General features: G+C 37.6%; 1 protein-coding gene across 1 annotated transcript in view; it reads left to right on the plus strand.

Moving 5' to 3' along the window:
• The window catches only part of MEP1B (meprin A, beta), a 34,361-nt gene that overhangs the window by 1,104 nt on the left and 18,719 nt on the right, over positions 1-14,538 (plus strand). The window contains exons 2-6 of the mRNA XM_006899567.1: positions 599-617; positions 1,712-1,756; positions 1,846-1,889; positions 7,414-7,492; positions 14,259-14,376. Of these exons, the coding sequence (XP_006899629.1) occupies positions 599-617; positions 1,712-1,756; positions 1,846-1,889; positions 7,414-7,492; positions 14,259-14,376 (305 nt within the window). The remainder of the gene's footprint in view (positions 1-598; positions 618-1,711; positions 1,757-1,845; positions 1,890-7,413; positions 7,493-14,258; positions 14,377-14,538) is intronic.

Genomic DNA, 14,538 nt, shown 5'->3' on the forward strand with positions numbered 1-14,538 from the left:
TATTCCAAATTTATGCACTTTCCTCTATTGGGTATATAGCTTGGATGTCATTTGGCCACTTGTACAGAATCATATTTCAGAAGTTTCTTGTTCTTCTTTTTTTAAAATCACAAAACCAATCAGTTAACTTTTTTCTTAAATATTTGGTGCTTGAAAGCAGAGTCTGGAGGGAAATGTGAAGAAGATTTATTTTACAGGATTGTTATGCTATTTCTATGTTGGGAATAAATTATTCAGCTTTTTAAAAAAGAGGACAGAGCATAAAACTCTTACTCTCAAATAAGAGAATACTTTGTCTACTTTGAAAATGATTTTCTAAAATATTCTTCAGTTTTCTTTTTCATCTGTGAAGTTAAGTTTCTCATTTCTTTAATCTGAAAATTCATCCAACAGTTTTAATTTCTGTATGAAATGAGAATAACTTTTGGTCAGTGAAGTGGTGTTAGAATCCAGTTTAGAAGTCTTAGGATAGGCTAGGAAGTAATCCATAATGTTAATGAACAAAGCAGATGTCTGGATATAAATATGGTCTAAGAAAACTATCTATATATCACGGGTATTTAAATATCTTTTTTAAAAAAATGTGTTTGTTTCCCAGCCAACTCCAGAAAACTTTGGTGAGTCTTTTGAATTTTTCTCTAAGCTTTAATACAAGAGGGTTAGAGGATAACAGAAAGCAGAAACTAAGAAGTTAGGACACATTTAATACTAGGCAATGTGTTTTGTCTTAACATAGTTTAATGCTTCTTTTGATTTATTGAGGGACATTTTACTGACACATAGTTCAGGGGTTCAAGTATCCAGGAGGAAAATAGATGGTGGCAGAGAAAAGATCAAATACATAAGCGATAGATGTTGTTATTAGGTGCCGTCGAATCATTGACTAGTCATAGCGACCCTTTGAACGAAAGACCTGAAGACTTGTATAACTTTCGTTGTTTCTCCATGTTCATAGAGTTTCTGGAGGCAAGCTATTTCAGAAGTGGATACCACTTTTCGGTATCTTACCAAAAAAAACACAACAGAAAAATAAAAACCAAAACAAAGCCAGCAATCAGTTGTTGTTGAAAATATTCCAACTCATGTCCAGAGTCGAACTGCTCCATAAGATGTCCTGGAAGCAGGTGCCGGGCTCAACTTCCAAAGAGGCTTTGGGCAGATTTGAATCCTCTACCTTTTAAGCAATTAAATGTGTGTACAACAAAGGGACTCCTTTTTGTTCTTTTCTGTTAAATCAAGATGGATCTGATAATACAGTCTCCTTCTATCTGGTTGCATATTTGGCCAGATGATCTACTCCTTGGTAATTTAAAACCTAATTTAGGTAATTTAAAACCTAATTTTGCTAATCCCAAATTATACTGTAATCAACTATACATTTATTAATAGATTTGACTTATTTGATAAGATGAATGTTTTTCCTTCTTTAATCATTCAATCCTTCAAATTAAGCTTAATGTAAGAGTGACCAGTACTTTATTCCTCGAGTCATCAGATATTCATACTAGTGAGTCAGATTGTATAGAAAAGAACTTCACCCAGAGCCTACCTCATAGTTCTCAGCCAACCAATGCGTGTCCAATCAGAACCTAATACTCGCTTAGCTGAGTCAAAGGGAATATTGCTTATTTCTAATTTGATGATTAAGAATTATTTATTATTTAAGAAATATAATGATCCATATGGTTTTTCTTTGTTATTTTATTAAAAGATGTAGATGCTGGAATTGAGAAGGACATTTTCGATATAAATGAAGGTTTGTAAAGTTTGGTTTTTTTGAAGTTGTATTTTAAGTGGGGCGTCTGAATTGAATTTGCTAACATGCGTGTTCATCTTTTCTCTTAGAGCTGGGACTGGATCTTTTTGAAGGTGACATCAAACTTGACAGGGTGAGTGGAAAATTATTCCAGCAAGTTTCTTCACTTAATAACTGCAAGCTAAAACACAGCCTGTGTTTATGGGAATTCTAGGGCACCATGGACATTGGTAAGCATGGGCTGAGAATGAAAGGGGAGACATTTATTCCCTGACTACAGTGTACTGTTGTTGTGGTTGTAAAGTGCTGTCAAATCGTAGGCAACTCATAGCGACCTTATGAATGAAAGTCCTTGACTCTTGTGTGACTTTCATCCTTTCTCTAGGTTCATAGAGAGGGCCTTAATCAGCGTTTTCTTCATTCATTACTCAGACTTACACCATATAATCAAAGACACCATCACTTACTATGCCTGCCTCATGTATAAAAGGCATGGCAAAGCCATCTGACTTCTTTTAATTTCATAAGGAATTAAGAGTCAGGGTCAACAGCCCAAGACTGATTCCCATGAGGTGGAGTTCAGACATACCTCCTCTCTCAGACGTGTTTAAAAATTTTTACATCAATAATCCCTTCCAAGGTACTCTGCTGTGTTCAAGAATGTGTGTAAACCAGTATAAAATTTTTAAAAAGACTAAAAACGCAATTAATTGCATATGATATACACAATTCACAAATATTCAAGATTGTGTGGTTTATAAGGGAAGTAATAGGCTATACTTCAGGATCAGGAAAGACTCAAGATATATTTCTCTGTCAAGATAACTTTTGAGTTGTGTCTGAAGGCAGGCCTCTTTTTTGGCTCCCAGCCCCTTGAGACTTCAGCCCCTCGGGACTCTCGGATTAACCAGGAGCAAGTGTTAGAAAGTGCTTTAGCTCTGTCAGTAAGTAATTCTCTCTGAAAGAGAGAACGAGAGAACACAACCCTGCCACACTCCCTTCTCAGTTTTAAACCATATACTGCTATTCTCCTGTTCCGTTTGCACAACAGCCTCCTGGTCCAGGTCTGGGTTCCGCATGGGCACAATTAAGTGCTTTGGGTTTCCCATTCCTCTCAATGTCAGCCACAACTTGTTATGATTCACACAGTCAAGAGCCTTTGCATAGTCAATAAAGCACAAATGGACACTCTTCGGTATTCCTTACTAGTCCACTTCTGCACCCCTATCATTATGTTTTGTTGAGTAAGAACCAACTCACAGCTGACACGCCGGTGTGTTTTCAGAGGCAGTACCTTGCATGGAGGAGATTGCCTATCTTTCTTCCATGGAGCAGCTAGTGGAGTCAAGCTGCTTGTGTTTGAGTTGGCAGCACAACTTCTTACCATTAAGCCATCGGAGTTCTCTTGCATCCGTAGATGGCACAAATGGTTAACTACTGGACTATTGATTACCTGAAACCCACCCAGGAGTTTAAGGCTTGATAACTATGGAACTTTTCCATTCTGTACACATAGTGCTTCCATGAATTGGAATCAACTTGATGACAACTAAAAACAACTGTGCTGACAGTCACAAAAGGACAAATACTTCATTAGCACCACTGTTATAAAGCAGAACTGATGTGGGGGTTTGGGGAGGTGATAGGATAAGAGTGGATAGATAATGACCATTGCATTGGAACAGACGAAGGAAAGAATTATTTAAAAAGAATATATGATTAGGCATTAAAGGTATGACAACACCCCAGAATAAGAGGTCCATTGTAAAGGGGACTAGGAGGAGGATGGGGGAGGGAGGTAATTATGCAACAATGAATGAATATTAAGAAAAAAAGATGTGAACTGAGGGAGGGTAAGGGAAGGAAGGGGGAAAATGTGCAACACTGAATGAATGAAAATCCAGCTTTTCTGTAAACTTCTATTAAAATCACAATTAAAGTAAAAAATCATATTAAAAAGAACAACTAAAAACAATCCTTTACTTCTACTGAGTTACAAAGTGGTCTACACAAATGCCTATTTGTTAGCTCCAGTTGGATGTCCAAAAGTCATAAACCTGGTATATTCTAAACCAGTTTGTGATTATCTGTTGAAACTCTTCTTCCGTCTTGGTAAAGTCATCACCAATCCCCTACCCAATCCACTGAATAGATAAAATATTCAGGAGTCACTCTTTCTTTCCCTCTTTCCTATCGAATTCATCAGCAGGACCTACAGTTTCTATCTCCAACCTATATTCTCAATCTCTTCACTTTTCCTCATAAAGGAAACCTACCGTTATCTCCTTTTACATTTCTCTTAATTAGTTTTACTTCTTAATTAATTTTTCTGTTTTGAGGTTTGCCCGCTTATGATCTTTTCCAAGGTGTCCTGGTACTATAATGGTTAAGTGCTAGGTTACTAACAAAAAGACCGATGTTTGAATCCACTGGAGCATATTAGTATTCGTTTTCTTTTACTAAGGATTGCCCAGAATTGAAATTATTATGAGTTAAACGATAATAGTTAAGTGAAAGTTTCAATCCACCAACTACTCTGTAGAGAGAAGGATGGATGATCTCCTCCCATTGATTTACTTTCTCTGAAAACCTCCTAGATGGTCAGTTATAGAAATGTCCTGAGTCAACAGCTCACCACCACAACACCAACAATTACGTATGAGGAAGACCTAGCAATCTGCATCCAAGGAAAACACACAGTTTACAGTTGCCAAGGAGAACTATACAGTACCCACTCTGCCACGCTGGGTTGATATGAGTCAGAATTGCCTGACACCTAAAATATCTTTCCTGCTCTCCACAAGCTCTTGATTCTCCATAGCAAGGTGGTCTTTCTTTTTTTCTTTTTAATTTTTGTGTGTGTACTGTGGTGCAGGAGGAGATTGCCCTGCCTTCCTCAGCAAAGCATCTGGTAGATTCAAACCACGTACCTCTGGGATTGCAGTGCAGCTTCTTGGCACTAGGCTACCAGAGCTCCCTTAAGGTGGTCTTTGTAATAGACAAATGACATAATTTCATTTCCAGACTTCAAACTCTTCAGAAGCTTCCTATTGTGTTTACCATAATCTCAAATCTAGCCATAACCTCCAAGGTCTTGCATGATCTAACATTGGCCTACCTCTACTTTTAGTTCTTTTCTCTCCCCTAGTTCGTTAGGCTGCTGGTCTCAAACCATCCCAAGTATATCCCCATCTAAGAACTAGAGAAATAACTTTTTCCTTTGTTTAAAAGTCTTTTCAAGGTTCATTTCAATCATGGCTCTTTCCTATCATTCTCATATCAGTTTACATAGAATGAAATAAACATTATGATTACGTTTCAAGAGCTAGGGGAGCATGTAGAAAGGGCATTATTTAGAAACTCCCACCATGGTCATTTAAAGTACCCTTCCAATCCTTAATTCTAATTCAACCCTCCCTTTTGTATTTCTTCCCTAATTATGGAAAGCATTCTGTTTATTTGCTTATAATCTCTTCTCCACCAGATCTAAGGTTCAGGAAGACAGGGACGTTGGTGTTTTCCAGTTTTGTCGTTATAACCATTGGGTCTCTAGACTTTAGAACAGTTTTCTATTTTTGGACCCATTCAGCCAAAACAACTTCATTGTCATTGTATTGGAACTGACTCATAGCTGTCCCTCCAGGGGGTATTTTCAAAGGTAATAAATCGTGCGGGAGGAGATTGTCCATTGAAAACATATCAGATTTTATTAAAGATAATACCTTTTCTCTGAGCTGCTAGATGGAATAATTGTTATTAAAAAGATACCTTACTAAAGTACTAATAGTTTTGTTATAAAAAATGAAAACATTTACCAATTTTTTAAAAACTTTTCACTTAACCAGTGTGTGGCTTTTCCCGACATAATGTTGTTGTTGTTGGGTGCTGGTGGACTAAGTCTCATGAAGTGACCCTGTGAGCAACAGGTTGGAGACTTTTCCTCTCCTGCATTATCCTCACAATCTGTGTCATGCTCAAGTTCACTGTGTCACTCTATCTGCTTGAGAGTCTTCTATTTTTTCTTTTTCCATTGACACTCTATCTTTCCCAGAATGTCTTCCCCCCCCCCCCCAATGCCTGGACCCTCCCGATAACATGTTCAAAATATGTGAGATGAAGCTTCATGGTCCTTGTCTCTAAGCACCACTCCAGTTGCACTTCCTCAAAGATGCTTTTGTTTCTTCTTTAGACAGTACATGATATATAGCCTCTGCCAACACCACAATTTAAAGGTATCACTCTTCAGTCTTATTTATTGCCCAAATTTCAGAAGCATCGGAAACAACTGAAAACTGTTCATGCTTGGTTCATGTGGACTTTAGTCTTTAAACTGACATACTTGCTCCTTAGGATCTTAATGAGGCCTTGACAGCACATTTCCTCAATGCAACACATGTTCTTAAATTTTTTTTTATTTTATTTGTGTGTGTGTACAGTCAAATCGGATCCGACTGGTATAAGAGGAGATTGTCCCTCTTTCTCCAGCAGAGCATCTGGTGGATTCAAACCACATACCTCTGGGATTGCAGTGCAGCTTCTTGCCACTAGGCCACCAGAGCTCCCTACAATACATCTTTTGATTTTTTTCATATACATATATTTATTTTTTTTACAGCATATTCTTCCCATTTAATTTCCTCTCCATTCATTCATTGTTGCAGTTACCTCCCTGCCCACCCCTCCCCCTCAGTTAACTTTTCTCTTTGAAAAGAAAAAAAAATTCTTTCATTATTATACAATCTCCACCATCCCCAAGTTCACAGTCCCCTTTACTATACATTTCTTTTTCTTGAGTCTTGTCATGAAAATAATACCTAATTTAATAATAATTTTAAACAGTTCTCTCCCTCATTTCTTTCAATGTGGTATATATTATTTATCCCCTCTTTTCTTAGGTTCCCCCCAACCCCAATGTCAGATTTACAAGAGTGGCACCATATAGTATTTGTATGTCAGATTTACAAGAGTGGCACCATATAGTATTTGTATGTCAGATTTACAAGAGTGGCAGCATATAGTATTTGTCCTTTTGTGAACAAGATTGTTCACTCAGCATAATGTCCTCCAGGGTCACCCATTTTGTATATTATTTCATGAGTTCCTTGTTTTTCAATGCAGCGTAGTATTCCATTGTGTGGATATACCACAGCTTCTCTATCCATTCGTTTGTTGGTGGACACTTGGGTTTATCTTTTGATTTCTGCACTGCTGCTACCATGGATGTTGATTATGGATCTAAATAAAATAAAATAGCTGAAAATGTCAATTTTTTTCTCATATATCATGATGTCTATTAGTCCACTAGTATTATGCAAGTAATTGAGGTTTTGTTCTCCATGTCTTTTTGTTTATTTTAATCTCTAGTATAATAAGCTAATTTATATTTCAATCACTATTATAGTTCAGTTTAAAAAATCATTCTTCATATTGTTTTGTATGACAAGTTTATCCAAAAGATTAAGGATAGAAATGAACAATTTATCCTTAGAAACATTATTGTATTATGATAAAATTGGAACACATACACATATTTTGTGTTTGGGCTGGCTAGAAAAGCTGTAAATTTCATTTATTTCTAGACTAATTATTGATCATTTACAAAAATGTTACCTAACTTCATTTAATTTTCCCTGTTCATATTTATTTCTTTTTGACAGGCACAAGAGAGGAATTCCATAATTGGAGATAATTATAGATGGCCTCATACCATTCCATATGTATTAGAAGACAGCTTGGGTTAGTATACACTGCAGAGTATCAATAACTAATGCCTCTCTTTGACTGAACTTGACTACATTTCCAAGGGTAGACTTGTATATAATCTTTAAGTTTCTCACCTGCTTTTTTGGTGACTTTATTTGGTTATGTACATTTGTTTTTAAAAATTTGTTAACTGGAATAAGGAAATAAGGGTGATGGTATTGTTTAATGGATAACAATTTTCAGTCTGGGATAATACAAAGTTTTAGAAATAGATGGTGATGATGATTGTATAATAGTGTCAGCATTAATACCATTAAATCATACAGATAAAATGATTAAAATTACCAGCATACATATATTACATATATATGGCTAATGACCTCTTTCTATCTCTATATCTCTATCTATCTCTATCATCTCTATCTCTCCATAAAAATATATACAGAGATATGTATACAGATATATAAAGATATATATAGAGCTGGATATCAATCTTTGGGTAGTATAAAAGACTAAGCACTTTATTACCAGTTAAAAAGTTGGTGGTTCAAATGTTATCCAGAGATACTTGAAGGACCTCAGCCTTGAAAGCATTATACATTACATGGGGATTGTTATGAGCCCAGATCAATCAGGTAGCAATTACCACTATAAGCACTGCAACACGCACCAAACATATTAACCAAAATGACCATAGAAAAGCAAGAACTTAAATAATTCTGAAATATTTGCAAAATTTTGACCAATAGTTGTTGTTATTACTGAGTCAATCCATCTTATCAAGGGTCTTCCACTCTTGACTGATATTGGAAGTTAATAAAACAATATCATTGAATGCCTGTCCTGTGCCAGGTACCACAGCACACCAGGAACAGAAAAATTAGAGAGCTGATCTCTGTCTTGAAATAGTGTTTTCTCACATGTTCAAGTTTTATGTAGGGATAAAACCCCAAATCTTCTAACCAGACAAAACTTTGGAGACTTCTATTGTTTCACCAACATTTGATTTTGCCAAGGCAAAAATGTTAAATAAGTAAGAACCCACTGTTTTATCAATTTTTCCCATTAAAGGAAATTTTAATACACAAGGTTAAAAGAACTAAAGATAGCTTCTATATATTTTTAAGTTGTTTCCTATCCAATCCCTCATATACATGACATTTTATAACATTGGTTACGATTCTACAGTGTTGTTATCTGTAGTGTTCCTTTCCCTTCACACTTCCCATTCATTCTCTAGTCTCTGCTCCCACCCTCTGCCCTCTCATCCCTGTCAAACCTCTGCGATTGTTTCTGTGTGTAAACTTTACCCTGCTGCTGTTGTTGTTATCTACTGTCCAGTTGGAAAGGACTCATAGTTGACCCTCTGATAGACTTTCAGAGGCAGTAAATCTCATGGGAGGAGATTGCTCATTTTTTAACCACACAGTAAGCTGAAACACAGAGAAGCGGAAACCACAAGTGGGCTGAAATCCAGCTTATATTCTGCTCATCTAATGGACATTCATTTCTTTACATTCTAGTGTTGTTCATTGACTTGCCAAGTCAGCACATACAGCATCCCACAAAAATGAGACTCTTTTTTCCAATTTCCAAAAAGGTGCCATATGAGCAAATACATATGTGACCTATGATGATGAAAGAAGTGTCCCTGTAAGCACTTGTACCACTATTTGTAAAGCCTTTGTGCAGGAATGGACAGCTTACCTCCCATTTAAGACAATAAGGATGTGGAGAGCAGATAGGTAAGATTCAGACTGGGAAGGAATTGAGTCTTTTTTCCCTTTGGAAAGAATTTGATGCGGGTGTGGTGGTAGTGAAGAGCCACCAAAAACCTCCTTCAAGTCAGACTGTTATACCTGCATTTTAGAATGGTCACTCTGGTAAATCACACAGGAAGAGACTGCCCATCCTTCTCCCGCAGAGTAGCTGGTGAATTCGGATCGCATACTTTTGTGGGGGCAGCACTAAGCACTCCCATTTCAAAATACTATGTTAGAGTATAGTATTTAAAGTTTGTGCTCTGCTTTTAAAAATTGAATATGGTTGCACTTTCCCCACATTAGACAGTCATTATAATACAAAGAAAAAAAGGAAATATCTTCTATACCATATTTTTAATTTCTGTGCTTTTAGTTCTGAATTATAAAATACTTTATTGCTGAGAAATATACATATTCAAAGTTATAAGAGTGTCACCCTCACATTTCAGGAATTTATAATATCTCCTTTCCCCATGTAGTTTAAAATTGTCATTTGAGTGCAAGTTTACAAAGCAAATTGGCTTCTCATTCGCCCATTCACACACATTTTGTTTTCTTACATTACTGACACAGAGCCATCAAACTATTAACACTTCTTCCTTATAATTTCTCACTTCCATTACTTCTTCTTTCCTACAGCTAGGACTTCACCCCGGGGCAAATGTTGCTCTTTTGATCTTATGTTATTGTTGTTGTGTGCCATCGGGGCACTATTAGTAGCAGACGACTCTATGTACAACAGCTCTGAAGCCTGCCCTGTCCTAGGCCAGTCTCCCTGACTAGGACATACCTACAACTATTCCCCCAGTTACTGTACCAATCCATCCCATCCGGAGTCTTCCTCTCCTGCTCTGTCCCTCCACCCTTCCAAGTATGAGGTCTTTCACCAAGGCCCAGTTCCTCCTGGCCACTGGCCATGTGCCCAAAGCATGTGAGATGGAGCTTCATTATCCTAGCCTCCAAGGAGAAACTTGGTATAGTTGTTTATTCTAAGGAGTGAGTGCCTCTCTGGTGCTATTGTTAACATAACAGGTTTGTCTATTACAATTTTCACTAAACAAAGCCATGTTTACATGTAGCAAAAGTAAACATCTACTTTTCTGGAAGGTCCATTCTAGTGAACCAACATATAAAAGTCTGCCAGACGGTTTTCAATCTTTTAACTTAAACTTCAAGTGCTACTTGGCTGCTAAACACAGCTTACCCAGAAGGAAAAGCATTTGAACTGGCCATTTCTAGCTCCCTTATCTGAGTACCAAATTTAGGGAGTTGGAGGGAGGATAAAGGAGGTGGGGCATGGACATAAAGGACAAGGTTCCAGGAACTAACCAGAGGGATATATCTGAGCAGATGCTTCTTTAACTCCCAGGCTTATCTTATCCTTTGGAGCCTAGAAACCTGTATGAAGTGCTCCCAGGTCGAGATTACCAGCATCTATGACACAAGTTAGTTAAGGTCTTTGGTAAATAAGGGCGTATAGTACATACACGTGTTGTCTTGGTAGAGGGCTCTGTGATTTATAAAGCTTTCACATATGCTACATTATTTGAGTCTCAGAACAATTCAGTGTCAAGGTAGGAACATCCTCATTGTTGCTGTTTTAGGTTCTATTCGTCAAGAATGACTCATATCGACCTTGTGTACAGCCATCCTGAACCCTATGTCATGTCATACTCATCATCTCTGACACACTACAACCACCCCATTGCTGACGTCACTGTTTCAATCCATTTAGTTGGAGGTCCAAGCTTGGTGTTCTTTTCCAAGGAATAGCCTCAGCAGGCTACATGTCCAAAGTATGAAAGACAAACCTTCACCATCTTTGCCACTCACCACTCACTTTGGCTACACTCACCACCCCCAGACATATTTGTTCATTTTTTGGCAGGCCACAGGATGTTCAGCACTCTTCTCAGCACCACAACTCAAAGGCATCAGGTCCTCTTCTTTGTCCTTATTCATTGTCCAGCTCACTGATGAATAGCCAGCGATTGAGAGGACAGACCATGGCCTGAATCAGGCACACCTTAGTCTTCAAAATGAGCTTCCATAAAAGGTTAAGAATGAACCAGTAGTTTCCTGTTACAATTACTACTAAACCTGATTAAGACTAAGGTACATTTGTTCCAAATCATATTCTTTCTAATTGCTTCATATGCATCTGGAAAATAGACAATGAATAAAGAAGAACAAAGAATTTATACCTTTGAATTGTAGAGCTGGCAAAAAAGATTGAATATACCAGGGACTATGAAAAGAATAAACAAATCTCCCAAATAACAGCAACAACAACAACAAAACCATCATGCCTTTTCTTAAGGAGATATTAGATTTTAAATAAGGATGCAAATGTGGCATTTATGGTAGACATAATTTTTAATCAATTAAGATCTTTGACACTAGAGAATTACTTAAATATGTTAAATCCAGTGCAACCAGTAAAATGATAAAAATAATACTCAATGTTGTTGTTATTGTTGTTAAGTGCCATTGAATCACTGTCACCCACAGCAACCCTGAATGATGAGGAAATATTTTAATGCAATATTATTTTCTAAAAATACAGCTTATAAAATATTATATAAATGATGTTTAGTTTTTCTAAAATGATATTTAATATTTTTCTAAAATTATGTATGTTGTTGTTGTTAAGTGCCATTGAGTCATAGACAACTCATAGTGACCCTATGAACGAAAGACATGAACACCTGTATAACTTTCATCATTTCACCAAGTTCTTAGGGTTTCTGGAGGCAAGCCATTTTGGAAGTGGATAGCACTTCGTCTTCCAATCTTATTTTAATCGGGGAGCTCCACCAAACACTGTCCCCCATGGGTAACCATTATCACATTTGACACATCAGTGGCACAGTGTTCAGCATCACAGCAACCACGTGTTACCTCTGTACAGTAAATAGACACACCAGTGCTATACCACTTAGAAGAATGTTTGACCAAAACCTATTAAAACCAGGTGTGTTTTTAAAAATTGTATGTGTATTATATAAAAACCTCTGTTGGCTTACTGGTAAGGAAATGTGCTGCCAACCCAAAGGTACATGGTTGGAATCTACTAGCTGCTCTGTGGGAGAAGGATCGTAATCTCTTGTGCGATTACTGCCTCTGAAAGCCAACTGGAGGGTCAGTTATGAGCCACTTCTGGCTCGACAATACTCAACAACAAAAGTATATATATATATATAATTTTTATTTTATTTTATTAATTTTAATGAACATTTACAAAGATTTTGGATTTCCTTTCATTCATTGTTGCAATATATATATATTCTTAAGAAAATAAATGTGTGATAATTGTTGATTATTTTCAGGTGTTAGCATTTTAAATTTTCCTCTTTTTGTTCATATGTATGTTCTAACTTATTTATAATGCACTGAATGCCTTTTATTTTAAGAAATGAAGTTAGTTCTTTTGGGGAGAGCTTCTGCTTTTTCTTTCTAAAAACGTTATTTGTGTGAAAGCTTACAAATCATATTGGGCTTTTATTTTATCCCTGAATACCCTACCCGTGCGAATGCTCTTTGCTTTCCCAGAGAGAGAGATATTCTGATGAATCTTTCCCAAATGTGTGTTTGATGGTCACTTACGAGGGGAGGAAGGGAATAAAATATTGGGTAATTGTTCCTGTTACTGGAACCTCTTTACATTTCTTTTCTCTTATACTATCCCCACAAAGCTGATTTTGTTTCCTCATTTTACTGATGATAACATCAGTGCTCCAAAGGTTAATTCAACTGGCAAAGGCCACCTGTGGGGATAGGAGACAACTTAGGTGTGTCTGGTTCCAAAGTTCAAGTGTTTTCCTTTGCCATACTGTCTACTTACTCCCTGGGAGGTCAGCATCCTTCACTTTGCCAGTGTCTGACTCCACTGTCACGGTCTCTCCACCAGCGGCTGAGACAGGTGTTCTTTCTATCTTCTCCCATACAAGCCCTCCCTCTGCTTCTCCCATATAGGGTCTCCGTCTGAGTCAGTGAGACTGGCTTAGGACAGGGCAGGCTTCAAAGCTATTGTAAACATGGTCTCTATGAGTCGCACGTGATTCAAAGGCACATAACAGCACCTGCTTCTCTCATAGGCCCTCCCTCCAACCTTTCTCATCTAGCCCCCACCCCCCTAGCTTCTCCCATAAAGGCCCTTTCTTTAGCTTCTCTCATATAGGCCTCCCCTCCAGCTTCTCCCAGAGCTCTTTTGCTGCTTGTCTCTCGGACTTTTATGCTTCTGTCTGCTTTGAGTGCCTGTCCTGCAAGAATCATTATTTGTTTTAAAGCAGTGATTAGACTCTGGATTAATTTGGGAATTTCAAAAAAGTTCTTTCTAGAAAAATTCATCACACACATTCATTCTCTCCCTCTCCCTCTGCCTCTCCCTCTCCCTCTCCCTCTCCCTCTCCCTCTCCCTCCCCCTCCCCCTCCCCCTCTCCCCCTCACTTTCTCCCTCTCTCCTCTCTGTGTGCTATTTAAAAGTATTCATGTGGCCTACCTACAAGTTCAAGGTGCTCATATTAAAAGACATGCTTTTACTACATACATGTACTAAGCTTCTCAGGCGGAGAAGGTAATGGTGATTATTTATTTTGGTTTCCCGTGAGTCTATGTGTATGCTTGTTCTTTTTCTTACTCTATAATGTGTCTGTAATGGCTCCTGTGAAATAAATATAAGGGAAAGGCAAAACAAAGGATCAAAACTTTTTAAAAAACACTTGCATGTCATACTTACTTAACTAATGTTGAAATTAAATATTGTGTAAACAAAGCACTGATGAAGCATGAATGTGTTCTCATAGCAACTCTGTGTGCACCAGTATGGAACAGTGTCTGCTCCTGTGCCCGGCTCACAGTGTTGTCCTGTTTGAACCCATAACTGCAACCACTGTCTCAGTCCGTCTCATGCATGGTCTTCCTTTTTATCTGCTAACTCAAGCAACATAACTCTGCCTATTAGATGCATAGTTCAGTGGTAATTATTTTAATAAATGTGTAAATAAATATTTGTTTTGTTTCATTTTTTCCCCCAGACATGAATGCTAAGGGAGAGATCCTCAATGCTTTTGAACGCTATCGCCTGAAAACATGCATTGATTTCAAGCCTTGGGCTGGAGAACCTAACTACATATCAGTGTTCAAGGGCAGTGGGTATGTTGGATGAATAGTTCTCTCTTTAGAGAGAGCTGTTGCGCTTGGAACATCATATCTCGACAATTGCCCTCGACTCTAACCCCTTAACAACACCTGGACTTCTGTTGCTGGTTGCTGGAGAGTAAAACAAAAGTGAATCTAGTTCATATATATCCCTAT

Source organism: Elephantulus edwardii, unplaced genomic scaffold (genome assembly GCF_000299155.1).
Source record: "Elephantulus edwardii isolate Elephantulus edwardi_28Jun2011 unplaced genomic scaffold, EleEdw1.0 scaffold00261, whole genome shotgun sequence".
NCBI classification, from domain to species: domain Eukaryota; kingdom Metazoa; phylum Chordata; class Mammalia; order Macroscelidea; family Macroscelididae; genus Elephantulus; species Elephantulus edwardii.